Genomic DNA, 19,945 nt, shown 5'->3' on the forward strand with positions numbered 1-19,945 from the left:
ATTGGCCACTGGCAATCCACTGACCTGGAGGTCCCCCTACCCTCCCCAGAGGTCAGCAGGGTGGGACTGAAAGTTCCAAACCTCTAAGCACATGGGTCACCAGCCCCCATCCTTAGGTGAATAGGGGCTTACCAAAAGTCAACAGTAACATAACTAAAGACACCTTTATTGCTCTCATTATGGGAATTTTCAAGAGTTCTGTGCCAGGAACAGAACAAAGACCAAATATGTATTTCTTACTACAAATCACAGTATCACAGTACACCTGTGATTTTAGCACGACACCCAGTACTCACACTCTCACACCGCAAATAGAAGTACGAACTGGTAATCTGAACTATGCATTTAAAATCCATTAAAGTGTTCATATCTTCGAATCAGAAATCCCATCCCTGGGACTTTATCCTAAAGAAATAATCTCAGATACAGTAAAAGATACCTGAAATGTTTCTATCTGCATTATTTACAACACAGCAAAACTGTAACAACAAAAGCATAAATGTAATTATTAAAAGTTTCCATTTACTTACTGAGTGCTTCTTAGTAGTCAGAGACTGTGTTAAGTACATTATGCACGTTATCCTTATTTAGTCCTCATAACAACCTTCCAAATTAGATATTATTAACTCCTTATAAAGAAATTGAGGCTCATAGAGGGTAAGTGATGAGTTTAAAGTTATAGGTAACAGTGTGAAGATGGAACCTAGCCCAATCTGATTTCAGAGCGAAGATTTTAACCACTGAATTATATAGTGTTTCTGCTCGACGGAACACGTCTTTTTCTTTTTTTTTTTTTTTTTGGCCATGCCGCATGGCTTGTGGGATCTTAGTCTCCCAACAAGGGATCGAACCTGGGCGCTCGGCAGTGAAAACACGGAGTCCTAACCACTGGACCGCCCAGGGAATTCCCAGAACATGTCTTCTTCCAAAGAAGGTTATGGGAGAATGCTTCTGATTAAATAATGCAAATTGTATCTGTATTAAAACTACAATTAGGGGAAACTTTTATTCCACTCATTTTATTAGAGGAATATGTTAATTCCACTAAACTGAAAGGAAATACTTAAAGGATACACCCAAAACTATTAGCAATATTTACAGTGGTGGGTGGTGAGATTACTTTCTTTTTTTGTTTTCTATTATCCAAAATATCTGTGATATGCTTTTATTATTGTTATAATAAGAACAAACATTCTATTATCATTTTACTCAAGTTTTAGTAATTTCATAATTATGGAAGGAAGTTAAGAAGACCTATGCTCTATTTCTCAAGTATTGGGCTAAAGTTTCTTTGCTTTGAAGACAGAATTCGAGGTCCATCCTGTTGATGAGAAAAAGTTGTTATTCGCCTTTATGGTGTCTACTAACAATTTCAGAAAACCGGAACACCTCTTAGTAAATAGTTTCCACATGTAGTTTAGCACATTGCTTAGAATGGAAGCTCTGGAATCTGAACAATTAGATTCCAAAGCTGATGCTACCACTAACTTATCTGTGTAATCCAGGACAAATCATCTCAAGACCTCATTTAACTTAATTGAAAAATGGGAATAACAACATTACCTACCTCTTAAGGTTGTCCTAAGCATCAAATGAGAGGATGAATGTAAACTTCTCAGCCCATGCCTGCCTGTGGCAAGTGCTCAATAAATGTTCATTTTTATTACTCACAAGCAAATACTGGCACACTTCCCAAAATGTCAGCTCTAGCATGTGAGACGTTATTAGCCAAGGAAAAGGTAACTGTTTTCTCATTGTTTCCAATGTTCTGATGATAGACACTGGATCTTTTGGAGATTACAGAAAACTCGCAGAAGAAACCGTAAATGTCATGCAACTGTCATATCGTGAAGCGTTGAGAGGTGCTACGTGTCTTTCCCGCCATTGGAAGCACTCGAAGGCTTCCTCTGCCCGTCACCTACATCGCCACCTACATCGCTTACCCCTCCTTGGCTAAGTGGCAGCCTAGCCCAGCACAAGCTTAGTACTAGGCTCAGATAGGAAGCTGGATGTTTCTCATCTCTAGGAAGAAGCTGTTCTGTGACCTTGGGGTAAACAATTCAGTTACTTTAGTCCCTCCGTTTTCTCTTACCTACTAAAGCAATAAAAAAGGGGGGGCGCTTTTTTTTTTTTTTTTAACATACCGATGCGTGTAGTTTGTGGCCCAGCAATGGGCAAGCTGCGACAACTCTGGGGGGCGGGGGGCACTTGGGAAAGCAAGGATAGAGAGCGGAGAAAGGGAGGCTTTCCCTGGCACCAGCCCTCCATCCCCAGGCCCTTGCACACCTGGTGTGCCTTGTCACCCATCTCGCGGGTGCCGAGGGGCTGCCTCTCGAGGGTTGAGCAGTCACAGAAATGGAGCAAGGAGGAAATCACAGTCAGACCCTAAGGCAGAACAAGGCTCCGGAGGGCAGGGCAGGGATTATGCCGGGATGCAAGGAGGTCAGCCCGCCGGACCCCGCCCAGAACAGGCAGGGCGGCACCCGGTATGACCTCCCGCGGGCCTGGGAGTCTGGGTTGCGCGGGAGCGGACAGGGCAGCCCCTAGCTCACCGTACTCCAGTGGCTCCGGGTCAGGCTGGAAAGTGAAGTGAGCCACCTGCCGCCTCTGGGCCGCATCCCCGTCGGCCGACGCGGGCTGCAGGAAGCCCCGCCGCAGCCCCGCGCCACGCAGCCGACGCCAGTGTCCCCCGGCCCCGGCCGCGCGGAGCCGCAGTAGCCTGCCCGCCGTCGCCGCCGTCGCCGCCATCCCCACTCGCCGCCGGGGTTTGCAGGCTGCGCCGCGGCCCGCTGCCGGCAGGGAGGGCGGAGCGCCGAGGCGGCTTCCACACTGGGTGGACCGAAGGGGCGGTCCCGTGAAGCGAACCAATCGGAGCTCGCAATTCGGGGGTGGGGAAGGCGACGAGAAGAGCCAGCAGTGTTTGCCCGTTGTGCGCATGCGGGAAAGGGACAGGTGAGCTCCAATGAGATTGTTCCTGGAGGCGGAGTCCTCCCAGTGTCCGCTACCAGGGCCCGGGAGCAGAGCGCGGTTCTGCAAAGTTCCACGCTCTACCTGGGTTTGTTCTTTTCCAACGTCATCTGCGTTGTGAGGTTCCGATGGCTTTTCCATTTTAAGATTTATATTTTCTTTTGAAATGTAACCCTTTTTTATCCTCTCCTATTCTTTACCTTTATTATCCTGTAAGTAAGGGATGGAAAGGGTTACCGATCGGCTTTGGTTACTGGTGTTGAGTTTCAGAACACTGCGGGAATCGCTGCTCTAAACCTCCGCTCTTTAGTCAAACCCTCCCTGAGTGTTTAATAAGTTTGTATAGATTTTTATTGATTTTGTTTTTCTGGATTTAAATGAGAGTGAAAGAGGTAAACTTAGATTTCATCCTGCAAATCCACTTAATACGAATTCAGATGCATTTTTGCCCATGTACAGTGAAAATACCTGATTAGCTTAGAAACCTGGAGAATTTGAGAATGCATTAATTTACGTTTAAAATAATCAACTTTGGAAATTTTCCTTTTAAAAATTCAGATGTTTAAAAGGATACCTACTCTGCCCATGAATTTACAAATTATAGCAAAATATGATAGAAACAAGAGTGAAAGTGTTTCCATCAGATGAAGGTGGGAAAAGACAGGCCCAAAACAATCTGAAGAAGGAAGAGGGGGAAAGAATGTCCCCCTTCTGCTATTCCTGGCCTCCCAATCCATCCTTCGTTTTGCAAGGAGGCAAAGGAGAAGGGAGAAGAAATGGGGTGAAAGGAGAGGCAAAGAGATGCACCAGCTGCCTGTTTTCTGATTGGGATTAAGAGACAGGAATTTAAAACTGCCCAAAGGAGAATCAGAATTCTGTCTCCATTATTTCCTACTACCATGTAAGCCCCAAAATTTAACATTTCGGGGATTTTTAATCTTGTCTTTTGTTATGTTCACCTCTTCTGTTTCATGGTGTGTGTGTGCGTGTGTACACGTGCACGTGCATGCGTGCTGTATTATGTCTTTTATTTTTATGTGAGTGAAGGGTTTTTTAATTTTATTTTAATGAAGGAGGGGGTAACAAAATTAAATTACATTTACATAGTCAAATTTTAATTTTATAAAAGAGGGTAAAGGGCTTCCCTGGTGGCGCAGTGGTTAAGAATCCGCCTGCCAATGCAGGGCACACGGGTTCAAGCCCTGGTCTGGGAAGATCCCACATTCCACGGAGCAACTAAGCCCGTGTGCCACAACTACTGAGCCTGTGCTCTAGAGCCCACAAGCCACAACTACTGAACCCACGTGCCACAGCTACTGAAGCCTGTGCACCTAGAGCCTGTGCTCTGCAACAAGAGAAGCCACCACAATGAGAAGCCTGTGCACCTCAACAAAGAGTAGCCCCCGCTCGCCGCAACTAGAGAAAGCCCGCGCACAACAACGAAGACCCAACACAGCCAAAAATAAATAAATTTTTTTAAAAAAGAGGGTAAAAAGCAAGGATAAAAATCAATCAATCAATCTGCATTTTCTCACTTTGCTGATAGTCTGGGGAGCTGGGGTGCTGAGATGATTTAGGCCTGGGGAAAAAAAAGAAAAATAATAAAAGGACTGGTGAGAATTTATTGAACCTCTGCTATGTATACCAGCTGGAAACAAGCCGCCATTGAGACAAATATGTTCAAGATATAGTCTTGCCTTTAAGAATGCCCCAGTTAGCAAAGAAAGGAGACAGATTACATGACAAGTACAATCCAATGTGATAGGGGCCCTAGGACAATGTAAATAAAATGAAACATACAAAGAGCAATAAACTCTGCTTTTGTTAAGTCAAGAATGTTTCCAGAAGTAACACTGAGCTGCACCCAAAAGATGAGTAGAAGTTACCAGGCAAACTAGGGAGGAGAAGGCATTCCAAACCAAGAAAAAAATGTGAACAAGCAAAAAAAAACATACTGGGTTTCCCTGGTGGTGCAGTGGTTGAGAATCTGCCTGCCAATGCAGGGGACACGGGTTCGAGCCCTGGTCTGGGAAGATCCCACATGCCGTGGAGCAACTAGGCCCGTGAGCCACAACTACTGAGCCTGCGCGTCTGGAGCCTGTGCTCCAAACAAGAGAGGCCACGATAGTGAGAGGCCCGCGCACCGCGATGAAGAGTGGCCCCCGCTCACCACAACTAGAGAAAGCCCTCGCACAGAAATGAAGACCCAACACGGCCAAAAATAAATAAATAAATAAATAAGTAAAATTAAAAAAAAAAAAAAAAAAAAATACTGCATTCCAGGAAGAGAAAACAACTTGGTACTACCAGACTCAGGGTATAGGGAAAGATACAGGAATTGACAGAAGTAGGGAAAAAAGATTAGAGGGAGATTTTGGAGGTCTTCATATGCTGGTCTAAGAAGTTTGCATTTCCAGCTGTATGCAGTCAGGAACAACAAAGAGAGCACCTAACAGATGTATCCGCCAGCAAATCACTTTTTGGGGGGTGGGGGGTGGAATTTCTCCTACCCTCCACCACACTATCTACCCAGCAACCATGGAAATGTCTATGTTATTAAAGTGGGACCCACCCTGGCCACATTTCATTGATACTAATTTGGGAAACTTATTTTCTGGGAATTTTGGAAAAGTACTTGAGAAAGAAAGATAGGCTATCTTTCAATGCCACTGGGAGATGCAAAAAGAGTTTTCAGCAATCTCGTGGACCAGAAAAGGTGAAGAATGTGACTGCATTTGAGTTCCTAACTCTGTTTGTTCCTGAAGCCTAAACACTTTCTGGTCCTGAAGTTCTGTGAGATGCCGTGATATTCTCAAAATAGATTCTTCTCCTTGCTTAAGCTACTTCCAGTTGCATTTCTGACACCTTAACCTCCCTGGACACATACAGAGCCCTGTGGAGCCAGAGTTCAAAGTTGCTGGCCGTTCTTCAGAATGACTCTTGACTTAATTTCTGTCCCTGAGCTGAACTACTTTGCAGCCTGTACCTGTCTGAACTCAGCGTGCTTTTGGACACCCATCATTTATGGCAACATAATATTTCGTAGTGATACATCCTTATATCCTGGCCCCTGCTCCCATTCAAACTCAACCAGAGGCATCAGGGAGGCAAGTAGCCAAGGACTCAAACTCTTGCTTTAGAATTTTAAAATAGATTGTAATGCTGATGGCCAAAATAATCATTTGAGAAAAGAGTGTGAGTTTTAAAGACTGGTTTCTGAGTATTAAACCTCAAGAACCTGAATGACTTAGGGAACAAAATTTATGACCTAAACAAAAGATTATAAGTAGCCTGCTAATTTAAGAGCCAGTCTTTCCCACCTTCGGAGGTAGAGCCAACACCCCTCCATGGCATGGCATTTGGAATAGCAGAATATGTCTTCTATATGGCCAACCCAGATGCAGATATGGTCTAGGGAACTTGAGGAGGCCCAGCAGTCAGAATGATAAGGAACTTATATCCGGAAGATACTTTTTAAAAACGCTTTAACAATAAACTGATAAATTACCCAGCTAAAAAATAGGCAAAGAATTCTCATTCATTGATAGTGCGAATGCAAAATGGTTTGGAAGACAATTGGGCGGTTTTGGTTTTTTATAAAACTAGACATATTCTTACCATACGATCCAGTAATCACACTCTTTGATATTTTCCCAAAGGAATTGGAAAAGTATGCCCAACAAAAACCTGTCCACAAATTTTCATTGCAGCTTTATTCATAATTGCCAAAATTTGGATGCAACCAAGATGTCCTTCAGTAGCTGATTGGATAAATAAACTCTGGTATATCCACACAGTGGAATACTATTTAGCCCTGAAAATAAATGAGCTATCAAGTCATGAAAAGATATGGAGGAAACTTAAATGCATATTACTAAGTGAAAGAAGCCAATCTGAAAAGGCTACGTACTGTATAATTCCAACCATATGACATTCTGGAAAAGGCAAAACTATGGAGGCAATAAAAAGATCAGTGGTTGCCAAGGGTTGGGAGTGGTGGAGGGGTGAATAGGCAGAGCACAAAGGATTTTCAGGACAGTGAAACCATTCTATATGATACTGTAATAGGGGTAAATGTCTATACATTTGTCAAAACCTATTGTACATACCAAGAGTGAACCTTAATGCAAACTATGGACTTTAGGTGATGATAACGCGTGTAGGTTAATCAGTCATAACAAAAGCACTACTCTGGGGTGAAGTGTTGATAGTGGGGGCATCTGTGTTTGTGTGAGGGCCAGGGGTATATAGAAACTCTCTGTACTTTCCACTCAATATTGCTGTGAACTTAAACTGCTCTAAAAATAAAGTCTTTTTTTTTTTTTAAAACAGGCTACGGTTTTGAATAGACATTTCTCCAAAGAAGATATACAAATGGCCAGTAAACACATCAAAAGATGGTCAACATCATTACTCATTAGGGAAATGCAGACAAAACCATGAGGAATCACTTCGCATCCACTAGAATGGCTAAAATAAGACATCTATAGAAAGTATTGGTTAGGATACGGAGCAATTGGAACCCTTTTACATTGATGGAGAGAATGTAAAATATGTAAAATGGTTCAGCTGCTATGGAAAATAGCTTAACCATCCGTCAAAATGTTACACATAGTTTTATTATATGACCTAGCAATTCCACTCCTAAGAGAAATGAAAACATATGTACACACAAAAACCTGTACACAAATGTGCATAGCATCATTGTTCATAATAGCCAAACAGTGGAAACAATCCAAGGGTCCATCAACTGATATGGGTAAACAAAGTATCATATATCTAGATGGCAGAATGTCATTTGGCAATAAAAATAAATGAAGTACTGTTACATGGATGAACCTTGAAAACATTATGCTCGGTGAAAGAAGCCAGGCACAGAAGACCACATACTATACAATTTCATTTGTATGAAATGTCGAGAATAGACAAATCAATGGAAAGAGAAAGCTGTGGTTCCAGGGACTGGGGTAAAGGAGTAGGTGGGGAAGGGCTGCTACTGAGTATGGAGTTTCTTTTGGGGGAGATGAAAATGTTCCAAAAGTAAATAACAGTGATAGTTTTAAATTATATCTCAGCAAAGCTGTTGCTTAAAACTCGAGTCATAGAAAAATACAGTTGTACACCTAAATATGTGGGTTAGGAGATTCGTTCCCCTACAGCATGTGTTTGATAACATGTATGTTAGTTCACAGACTGTTTGAAATTGGTTTCAACTCAGGCATGAGTTGGGCATGCTTAGATGGAAGAGCTCCGTGATTTTTCTTGCTTAGCTGATTACCACAAGGAATGATCCTATTGGGATCAATCCGAAAAGAAAGTCCAAAGTATAAAGTCAATGTATTATTTTCCTAAGGCTTCTGTAACAAAGTACCACTAACGGTACAGAATTTTTTTGTGCCACAGTTCTGAGGCTAGAAGTCCAAGATAAAAGTGTTGGCAGAGCCATGCTCCCTCTGAAACCTGAAGGGGAATCCTTCCTTTCCTCTTCCTAGCTTCTGGCAGTTTGCTGGCAATCTTTGGTATTCCTTGATTTGCAGCGGCGTAAATCCAGTCTCTGCCTTCATGGTCACGTGGTGTTCTCACTGAGCTTCCTTTTTTTTTTTTCTTAAGAATTTTTTTTTTGATGTGGACCATTTTTAAAATCTTTATTGAATTTGTTACAATATTGCTTCTGTTTTATGTTTTGGGTTTTTTGGCCCCGAGGCATGTGGGATCTTAGCTCCCCAACCAGGGATCGAACCCACACCCCCTCCTGAACTGGAAGGCAAAATCTTAACCACTGGACTACCAGGGTAGTCCCATGATCTTCCTTTCTTGTCTCTAGTATCTTCACATGGCCATCTTCTTATAAGGACACCGGTTTTATTGGATTAGAAGCCCACTCTGCTCTAGTATAATCTCATCTTAATTTAACTATTTCTGCAACAACTCTTATTTCCAAGTAAGGTCACATTCTGAGATACTAGGAGCTAGGTACTGGGGGTTAGGTTCAACATATCATTTGGGGGATGGACACAATTCAACCCACAGTAGCCAGAGATTTGGTGGCAGAACAGAATTTGAACAGATGGATGCTTTTGATGAAATTTCTGGAGATGATTGCATTGTTAAAGAGATATAGATTTCCTCCAGCAAAATAGTCTATGATTTGGGGGAGCGTTAAAGAAACTGGAGGTATTTGGTCTACATAAGATTTTTAAAGTGATATATTAATTCTCCTTAAATGTTTGATGGGCTCCCTTGTAGAAAAAAGGATTAAATTTGCTGTTTGGTTTCAGAGGAAAGAACAAGAAACAGAAGAAGCAAGTTCCAGCTCAATAAAAAGAACTTCTTATTAAGTACTCTGTCTTGGGAAGTACAGTTGTCTCTCGGTGTCCACGGGGGATTGGTTCCAGAACCCTCGAAGGATACCCAAACCTGAGGATGCTCAAGTCCCTTGTATAAAATGGTGCACTATTTGCATATAACCTGTGCCCATCCTCTCGTACACTTTGTCATCTCTAGATTACTTATACTACCCAATACATTGTAAATGTTATGTAAATACTTGCCAGTGCATAGCAAATTCAAGTTTTGCTTTTTGGAACTTTCTGGAATTGTTTTCCAAATACTTTTGATCTGCATTTGGTTGCATCCATGGATGTGGAGCTCACAGATGTGGAGGACCGACTGTAATGAATTCCATATCACTGGACATAATCAAGTACAGGATGGACGAACAATATTGGAGGAGCCTCTTGAGAGGATTTACGCTCCGTTCAGAAGCTGTTTAGGGTCTTTCTAATTTTTAAGAATCTGATTCTACTATTCACGAGTGTGTACTGAGAGCCTTCCATGTGCCAGGTTCTGTGTTTTAATGGACATTCTTTTAAGCCAAGTCATGGATCTAAGCCACCTGTACCATCCAGCATGTGAGTTACCCCTCTGTCCTCCCTTCCCAAGCATCTAGGCAACTTCTCTCTGGCTTCTTATCTCCTGCAGGGGCGTGAGATGCCCTGTGATTAGTCTTTCAGGAATCTGAACCATCCTACACAGAAGAAACCCTGTGAGCAGACACCACAGAAAGGGCATCCTTCAAAGTGGTATTATCTGGCATTTGTGCTCAGCCTGGTGGAAGAACTTAGATACAAATGATGCCTCAGAATACTGCTGCAAATACTGATACCTGCCTGTGTGCATAACAATGTTTCAGAGAGGGCCACTTATCTGTAAAAATACATGCCAGCCAGGCAGTAGTGAGTTTTTTTAAATTCCCAGGATAATTTGTGAGTATTGCCAGGCTTCTAAAAGCCTAATTAAAGTGATGGCTTACAGAATCATGAGTATTGGGACTGAAAGAAATTTTTGAGGCCCATATTTTACCTTACCTTCATTTTCTTTTCTGTTGTGACTTTTATCCATTTATATTATTTCAAAACCTTGAACAACTGGTACTCCTGGAGGCCTCAGAGACTTTGTGAGGATGTTGGGGACACCTGGTGGTGACCAGTGTGAAAAAGGAGGGGAGACAACAGGGGCAGGTGAGCAGCGGTCACCACCCATGACCCTTGACAATTTGTCCCCCCATCATGTAAAGCCACCCCTAGACATAAGTAGAAGTCCACCTATGTCACTTTATGTACACATTGAACCTGCACATATTCATAGGAGGCTTTTAGTAGAGCAGGTGATTCTTCCTTCCCTTCCTGTCCAAGTGTACAAGCCTGAGACCAGATACTTAACCTTCACATCAGAATCACTTGGGGAGGTTTCAGAACATACTGATGTCCAGACCCCGTGGGGTAAACATTAGCAATACTCATAAATATTTCTGTTCCCTCTGCTTCTAAGAACTCAAGCAGATGGGACTTCCCCAGACACCTGAAATTAGGAGTGGCAACGTGACTTGCTTTGCTGATGAATTGGAGCACAAGTGTAGAGAACTCCCAGCTGGAAGAATTCCAGAGCTGGTGGCCAGTGCTCTGTGGTTTCTTCCGCTGTCTCATCAACCAGCAACATTCCAGATGCTAGAGCAGCCAGCAGCCTGTCCCTGGAGAGACACTACCTGGACCATCACTTGCCCCCCCATCCACCTTGTTTGACATGGAGCATGAGTGGGAAAAAATTTGAGGACGTAAAGTTGTGTGTTGTTTTTTGGTTGTTTGTTTGTTTTAATAGAACATGACTTCTAAGCACAAGACAACTACTTTGCATGGTCTTCAGCTATTCTAACCTATTCTAACACTTCAGGCAAATTCTCCCTAAGTCATATACTTAGGGAAAGACAGTACATTTGTCAACAACGTGATGCATACATGTGGTCAATTGTTACTACTGTGGATTTACATGATTTTCCGCCATAATTTTGGCTATTCACAATTTTACCTGGACATATTAGATTTGAGAATCTAAACACCCACAAATGACGCAACTCTCCTCTATTGGGGCAATATGAAAATCCTTTACATACATATTTCAGTCTTTTAAGATGACTTGATGAACAAGGTCTTAACTATTCTCATTTTACCAATGAGAAATCAGAATCAGAGAGATTAACGGACCAGCCACGGTTTAAACAGCGTAAAATCATTCCAATCCATGTTTTTCAAATTTCAAAATCTGTGCCCTTATGTGTTTCTCAAGTGTATTTTGCAGAATTATCCCTGAGAAACTTGTTCAAATATCAGATTCCCTTGACCCCACACTGAGAAATTCTCATCAGTTAAGCTTGGAAGAGGGTACATGCATTTTTCTTTTACTGAAGTGTAGTTGACTTACATAGCATCTGAATTTGTAATAAGCTCCGCCCACCCAGTGTTTTTGCTATGGCTGGTCTACATACTATACAGACAAACCCTGTCAATGCCGTACAGCCTTTCTACACACTGTGTCCTCTGTCTAGAGAAGGACAGCGCCATCCTACCCCACTCACTCTTGTATCAGTTAGCGTTACTTGGTTACAAGCCACTAAAATCACCTCTGGCTAATTTAAGCAGAACTGTAATTAGAGGATATGAGATGGCCCACAAAAATTGAAGAAACAAACAGCTCAGAAAGAGCAGAAACCGGGGCAGCCCCACAGATCCAGATAACAGGAGGTAATTTAGAGACTTACAAGCATATGAAAACCCCAAGGATGGGGACTTCCCTGGTGGCACAGTGGTTAAGAATCCGCCTGCCAATGTAGGGGACACGGGTTTGAGCCCTGGTCCGGGAAGGTCCCACATTCCGCGGAGCAACTAAGCCCGTGTGCCACAACTACTGAGCCTGTGCTCTAGAGCCCGCGAGCCACAACTACTGAAGCCCGTGCTCCTAGAGCCCGTGCTCCACAACAAGAGAAGCCACCGGAATGAGAAGCACATGCACCGCAACAAAGAGTAGTCCCCGTTTGCCACAACTAGAGAAAGCCCGCGCACAGCAAAGAAGACCCAACGCAGCCAAAAATAAATTAAAAAAAAAAAAAAAACCCAAGGATGAATTGACTCCACCTACTTTATCTCTCTTTGACAGATTCTGTTCAACATTCAGTTCCTGGGAGAGAGAATCTGGTGAGCCCAGATTAGTTCATTACTATCCCTTGACTATGGAGAATAAGGTTATCTTATTGGACCAAGACTATATACAAAGTAAAAGAGAAGATTACCCATACTTTTAAACAAGGAGCCGCAATCAACCAAAGAGGGAAATCAGTTCTTGGAATCTAAAAGAAACCTAATGACTACACAGTCATCCTGCCTGGAGGTGCCTGTGTAGTCCCTCCAGTTGTGAAAATTTTACCATGAAACCCTTCCTCTGGATTCTTCAAAGTAGACTGAAATATTGTCACTAGAAGACTATTTTAATATGCTTCCCAATTTCTGCAGAATAAATCTGAATCCCCCTACATCATCTCTTAAAAAGGAAACAGAGTAAAACTTATACCTACAGAATAGTTAGGGCACACAAAAGTCTACAAACTACAAATTCATGTGTAAGTGAAGAATAAACAGACTTGGCATTAGGGTCACAGAAGTAGAGGGAGTTTAGCAAAAGCTTTGTTTAGAGCAAGAAGATATTGCTATTGAAGAAATTAAATTCATACTTTAAAACATTCCAATAGAGAAAACTCCAAGCTCAGATGGCTTCACTGGTGAATTCTACTAAACACTTTTTTTTTTTTTTTGGCTGTGCCATGCGGCACGTGGGATCTTAGTTCCCCAACCAGGGATCGAACCCATGGCCCCTACAGTGGAAGTGCAGAGTCCTAACCACTGGACCACCAGAGAAGTCCCTCTATTAAACATTTTTAAAAGAAATATTACCAGTTATACAAAAAATTTTCCCAGATATAGAAGACAAGGTAATACTTTCCAGCTCATTCTGTGATGACAGCATTACCCTGATATTAAAATCAGATAAAGACATTATAAGAAAGGAAAGCTGCAAACAAATATCCTTCATGAACACAGATGCAAAAATACTCAACAAAATTCTAGAAAATATAATAAAGCAATATATAAAAATCATGACCAAATGGAGTTCAACATGGGAATGTAAGGTTGGTTTAACATATGAAAATCAATCAATACAATTCACCATATCAACAGGCAAAAAAAAAAAAAACCACAAGACTCAACAAAACGCTGTCTACAGGGGACCTATTTTAGATTCAAAGATATGAAAGTAAAAGAATGGAAAATGTTATATCTTGCAAACTGCAACCATAAGAAAGGTAAGGTGGCTATACTTATATCAGATGAAATAGACTTTAAAACCAAAAAGAAAGTTTCTAGAGATAAACAGGTACATTTTATAATGATAAAAGGGTCAACTCATCAGGGAGATATAACCACTGTAGTCACATATACAACCTAACAACAGAGCACTAACACATACAAAGCAAAAATTGACAGAAATGAAGAGAGAAATGGACAATGTAACAATAGCAGTTGAAGACTTCAGTACTCTACTTTCAATAATGGACAGAACTAGGTAGACGATTAGCAAGAAAATAGACAACTTGGGCACACTATATAACAACTAGACCTAACAGACATCTATAACATTCTGCCCAAAAAGAGCAGACTATACATTCTTCTCAAGTGTACATGGGATATTCTCCAGGATACACCAGGTGTTGGGTCATAAAATAAACCTCAATACATTTCAAATAATAGAAATATTATAAAGTATGTCCCCTGACCACAATGGAATGAAATTAGAAATCAATAACAAATTTGGAGCACTTACAAATATGTGAAATTAAACAAATAATCAATGGGTCAAAAAGAAATTAAAAAAGAAATTATAAAATACTTTTGAGATGAATGAAAGTGAAGATACAATATATCAAAACTTATGGGAAATAGCTAAAACAATGCTGTATAGCTTTGCTAATAGCTATAGCAAAATTTCTCTCTGTAAATGCCTATGTTGAAAAAAAGATTTCAAATCAACTACCTAAACTCTCACTTTAAGACACTGAAAAAAAGTAAACAAAACCTAAAACAAGCAGAAAGAAGGAAATAATAAAGATTAGAGTGGAAATAATGAAATAGAGAATAGAAAAAGCAGCAGGGAAAATCAGTGAAACCAAAAACTAGTTCTTTAGAAAGATCCTCCCAAAAATGAACCTTTAGCTACATTGACCAAGAAAAAAGAAAAATCAAATTACCAGGGTCAGAAACTAAAGAAAGGAAATTATATCAGAAAGAATGAAGAGGATCAAAAAGTGGTAAATAGGTGGGAAAGTATAAGAGCTATCATTCTTTTTTCTTAACTCTATCAAAAGACAAATGAGTGTTTAAAGCACAAATTATAACATTGTATTGTGAGGTTTACAATGTATTTAGATGTGAAATGTATGACAATAATAGTACAAAGGATGGGGGTGTGAATGGGATTATACTACTCAAGGTTCTTACTGTTTGTATGAGGTGGTTTGATATTGAGTCTACATAGATGGTGATAAAGGTTAATTGATAAGCTTGTTATATTGGAATCATCATCATCCTGTGAAAGAAGAATGGCTACATAAATAAATCAGGGTAGATTAACTGTCACATAAAGGCAGTGAGAAAAGTAATTGGTTTAAATAGCAGTTCTTCCATCTCTGGCTGTATGACCTTATTCTCTCTCAGTCTCGTGGGCAGAACATGAAAACTTACCCAGAAGGATGTCATGATAATAAAATCACATAATACATAAAAGTTACTGGTACACAGCTGTCACTCAATAAGTGCTTGTTGAGTTAATTAATTAACTAATGAACATATATAAAAGGTTTGATACAGTGACTGGCCCAGAAAAATGTCGACTAAATATTAGCTATTACTATTTTTACTAACAACTCACACTTGGTTTTAGAGTTCTCATATGCTTGGTCCCCCAGACCAAAGTGACATTTATTTATTTGTTCTTTCATTCAACAAATCTTTATTGAATACTAGTTCTTTCTGTTCAGATGATGTCATGACCTAACCGCGTGGCTCCAGAGTTCTCACCAATGTCCGTCATCCTAAAGGAGAAGCATTCCTGGACCTTAATAAGTTCTTGTCCTGGGGTCATGGGATGGAAGGACAGAGAGACGGATCGTCACCGCTACTTCCTTCTTCGGGTGCGGTTCACCACCCAACATAGACCTCGTTTCCAATTTGCAAAACCCTGGTTCAGAAATGTCCATTCATTGGAAATGTGTGTAAGCTAGGACAGATATAGCAGAGCCATTCCGGAGACCATTCTGCCACCCACATAGTGCGTAATACAAACTAGAAAGAAATAACATCCTTAAAGAATATGGCAGTGTTTCTCAGAGTGGTCCCTGATGACTGCATCATTAACAGCTAGAATGCAAGTCAAGATGTGGAGTCCTAGACTGTACTCCAGACCTACCAAGTTAGTAGGACCTCCTGGGATAGGGACTGGGAATTCACATTGCGTTTTTAACAGGCTCTTTAGGTGATTGTGGGTTAAAAAAAAGTTTTGAAAATTAACTATTGGAGATTTCTTTTAGCCAGGAGAATCAAGGAGAGCTCTATAAAGGGAGTGTCACTGGAGCAGGGCCTTGAATATAGGGAAAGAATATTCAAGGCAGGAAAACAACAGCTTGAGCAAAGGCAAAGCAGAGTGTAAGAACAGGTGCCTTTGGAATGGGGCAAAGGATGCATGACAGCCCTTAATAAGAAATAAAGTTGGAATGGTCCATAGGCTCCGGTCAGAAGAGCTGTAAACCTCACTCGAGGGAGTGTGAACTTCGATTTTTAGAGTTGGGAAATGAGTTAAGATACAATACTGACTCAAGCCAGGTTTAATGAGGTCCTACGGTACCAACCTAATCCACTGGCTTATTTTCCATCTTCACAATTCCCTCAAGCTTAAATAAACTCAAAGGAGGGGTTTCTTTTGCTCAAAAGAACCGTAAAATATCAGGAAAAAAAGACATTGTTGAGTATGGTGGTTTTCAAACTAAGATTTGCAAAATCTGGCAGCATGCAAGAGGCCAGTCAACTGGGACTCTGGGGCTCCTCCCCTTGTTTAACCAGAGTTTAACCTCTAGTTTGAAGAAACTGCTTTAAATATGCTAGACTCCAAAGGGAAAGGGCCAAGAGTCCTGACTGAAAGAGATGGGATCTGTAATTGTTTCTTTAGTCAGTGGCCCTAAAAGTCTCTTTGTCATGGAAAAATTCTCCTCCCTATGCTCCCAATGACCCTCTTGAAGACTGTGTCTCATACTACAAACATCTCAATAGGTTTTAAACTTTGTCTAAAATGTCATTCCGTGAAAGAAACTCTCTCACTACAGCAGAGGATTCTTCAGCATCGTTTCTGCACTCAGCACAGTTAATTCTCGGATAAAACAGCCCATGGGATGATGAGAGTGCGAATGAGGGCTGATCAGTTATGATGACTTTGCAGCGCCAGCCACCTTTAGAAGGTTGGCTGGTGGAATTGTTCTAGAGAGGATCTCTTTTTCTTTACAGTTAGAAACAAAGTGCTCGGGACTTCCCTGGTGGTCCAGCGGTAAAGAATCCACCTCCAATGCAGGGGACGCAGGTCAATCCCTGGTCGGGGAACTAAGATCCCACATGCTGCAGGAAAACTAAGCCTGCACGCGCCACAACTACTGAGCTCGCGCACCGCAACGAGAGAGCCCATGTGCCACAAACTACAGAGCCCAGGCGCCCTGAAGCCCAGGCGCCACAACTAGAGAGAAGCCCACACGCCACAGCTCAGAGCCTGCACATGGCAACGAACGATCCCACATGCTGCAACGAAGATCCCACTTGCCGCAACTAAGACCTGACACAGCCAAAAGTTAAAAAGAAAAAACAGTGCTCAAGAGAGATAAGTAAACAAAGAAACATTCTGGCAACAATGGTGAGGTGGCAGAAAATCTAGCTCTTTCAGAATTTGTTGAGCTAGATCAGTGGTATCAACATTTAAAATAATATTAAGCATTTTCTACACAAATATTTTGTAGTTATATTTGTAATCATATATCTTCTTTAAATATAGGTATAGTATAAAATAGTTTATTCAAACCAAAGGATACCAAACTACTCTAGTTAAACAAGGCAGAAAGACTCTTAAGTTGACAACTGCTGACCTTGAATTGACATTGGCTTCTTACAAGTAGTCACAGCAGATCAAGATGTCACATGGGAGCAGTTAAAAGAAGCAGGTCAATAAGAACAAGCAAATGGGGCCATCCACCATGACACTCTTCCTCAAACGTATTTGGCTTCTGCCTAGACATACCCGCCTCTGAAACAGTCATCTTAAAGGAAGTAAGGAGTGACATTCCTTAGCCCCTTCCCAGCACTCATCTCTCTAGACTGATATGAAACATTGGACACTACTGACCAGCCCTTTTCCCTCTTTTCGTCTGCCACTTCTCTTTCCACTACCACTCTGTTACTTCCTTCAGAGGTTCCTCTTCCACCTTTCATCCTTCTCAGTGTAAGTATCCTTCCCAGTGCTGTCCTTGAGTCCATCTGGGTAGAAGTTGACATCCATTTCTGACACATAGGTTGAAGCCTATTCTGTAATTTGGAGGATTCGTGTAATTTTTTTCGTGATTCAGAGTGAAATTCAGATTGGGGTAGCTTCTATAATCATTCACAGAGTTTGGGTTTAATTGGCATTCGTTCATGATTAAATTCAGGTTATGCATTTTCTGGGGCAAGGATGCCAAAGAAATGATATTGTGTCCTTCTCACGGGGGTGGTCAGAAGGCACGTAGTATCAATTTGTCCGTTTAATGTTGGGCTAACTTTGATCACTTGGTTAAAGTGTCTGCCAAGTTTCTGCACAATAATGTTACTCTTTTTCTCTTTGTATCTAGTCAGTATCTTGTGGGAAGATACTTTGAACTATGTAAACACTTTCATGTGTTAATTTTAGCATCTGTTGATGAGTTTTGCCTCAGACAGTGACTACCGTGGTTTTGGACAAATATGATTTTTCTATTTTCATCATTCTGCCTATACTCATTACTTAGAATTCTACTTTAATAGCTTTTCCTTGTACTTTATTTAATTAATTATTTATTCAAAAATTTACTTACATCAGCATGGATCCACAGATTCTTATTTTATTCATATGAGTTATAATTCATTACTATCATCATTAACTGTGTTGCTTCAGTTGTCTCTGATTTAGCCAATGTGAGTTCCTTTAAGTTAGCTCTTGTCTTTTTTGGCATGTCCCCATCTTATTTTGAGGCTGGAGAGTTTACTTTCTGGTTACCTGCTTTCTGCATGCCACTCCCCTAGTGACTGTTGTTGAAGTCACGATGGACCACTCTTAGCTGTGCATAAATAAAATAATAATAATGAGAGAAATATATTCAAGAAACAATGAAGAAAAATCAGCATAAGGGGAACTCAGCTTTTTACGTATGTCCAGAAAGACTATCTTCCAAATGTTCTGAATTCATGATTCACTTGTAACTGGATGCAGAGATTAGATTGGAACTAGTGTCCCAAGTGTGTGAGAAGATGACGCAGGGGCTGCTGAGAGATCATTGTCACTAAAGCCAGAATTTGACAATTTCCCTTCTATCTCCTTAAGTAACAAACTTGAGTCTCCTTTCAAAGTTTCCATTGGAGAATACAGTTTTCACACCCCATACTGGCTGTAGATTTGACAGACTTAGATTTTTCTATCTTGACATCTGTGGAATTAAACAATGTATGTGTTGTCCAAAACAAATAACAGCATTATTCACAGAGGTTGGTAACACTTGGATTCAGTAAGAGAGATTGTGTCCTGTCCATCTTTGTGACTGAACCCTGACATTCCTGAGGGCAGAATTTCCAGCTAAAGTATGCAGGTGGTAAGTGGAATATGTGCTTCAGGTACACAGTGATGCAAGATGCTGTCCCAGCTGCTTTTTATTGCTCCTGAAAGCTCAGACGGCCTCCTCAAACACCTGCTTCTGAATGGTTTGGGATATGGGTTACAGGTCAGAAAGCATGAGTGACAAAATGCAGTACTGGTAGGAATATTTTCTGATCGTAGAGGAAAGGGTTCCTCTCACCTTAACAGGCAGAAATGTAGGGAAAAAAGACATGGGAGGTGTAGGCCATCAGGTGCAAACACTCGCATAGAGATAGAGAGATGAAAAGGAAAGAGTTTTTCAACTTCAGCCTTGCCAAGAGGAAGAGATCTCTTCGAAGACAGAAAAATCTCAAGACCAATAAGCATAGGAAGAAATATTTTAATGCTGGCTAATATTTATTGACTATTTATGCTGTACCAAGCACTGTTCTAAGCACTGCGGCCTGGAACAGTTGAGTAACATATCCGAGCTCACACAAGTGGTGAGCGCCGGGGCCAAGATTCAGACTCAGGCAGTTGCCTCAGACCCCATGCTCTTCCCATGACTGCCTCATCGTGAGAAGGTACAGATTGGACTAAAGTTTCATTGCATGTCAATAATAAAAATAACCCATACTTATTAAGCACTTATTAAATGTCTGACATTGTGCTAAGTGCTTTGAAGCGTCATGACATTTAC

General features: G+C 41.1%; 1 protein-coding gene across 1 annotated transcript in view; it reads right to left on the reverse strand.

Annotated features, from left to right (window-relative positions):
- BCKDHB (branched chain keto acid dehydrogenase E1 subunit beta) overlaps window positions 1-2,795 on the reverse strand; it is a 235,886-nt gene extending 233,091 nt beyond the window's left edge. Inside the window, exon 1 of the mRNA XM_059941750.1 lies at window positions 2,553-2,795. Coding sequence (XP_059797733.1) covers window positions 2,553-2,748 — 196 coding nt within the window. The 5' untranslated portion in view covers window positions 2,749-2,795. The remainder of the gene's footprint in view (window positions 1-2,552) is intronic.
- Between the last annotated feature and the right edge of the window lie 17,150 nt (window positions 2,796-19,945).

This window comes from Balaenoptera ricei, chromosome 12 (genome assembly GCF_028023285.1).
Source record: "Balaenoptera ricei isolate mBalRic1 chromosome 12, mBalRic1.hap2, whole genome shotgun sequence".
Classification (NCBI taxonomy): domain Eukaryota; kingdom Metazoa; phylum Chordata; class Mammalia; order Artiodactyla; family Balaenopteridae; genus Balaenoptera; species Balaenoptera ricei.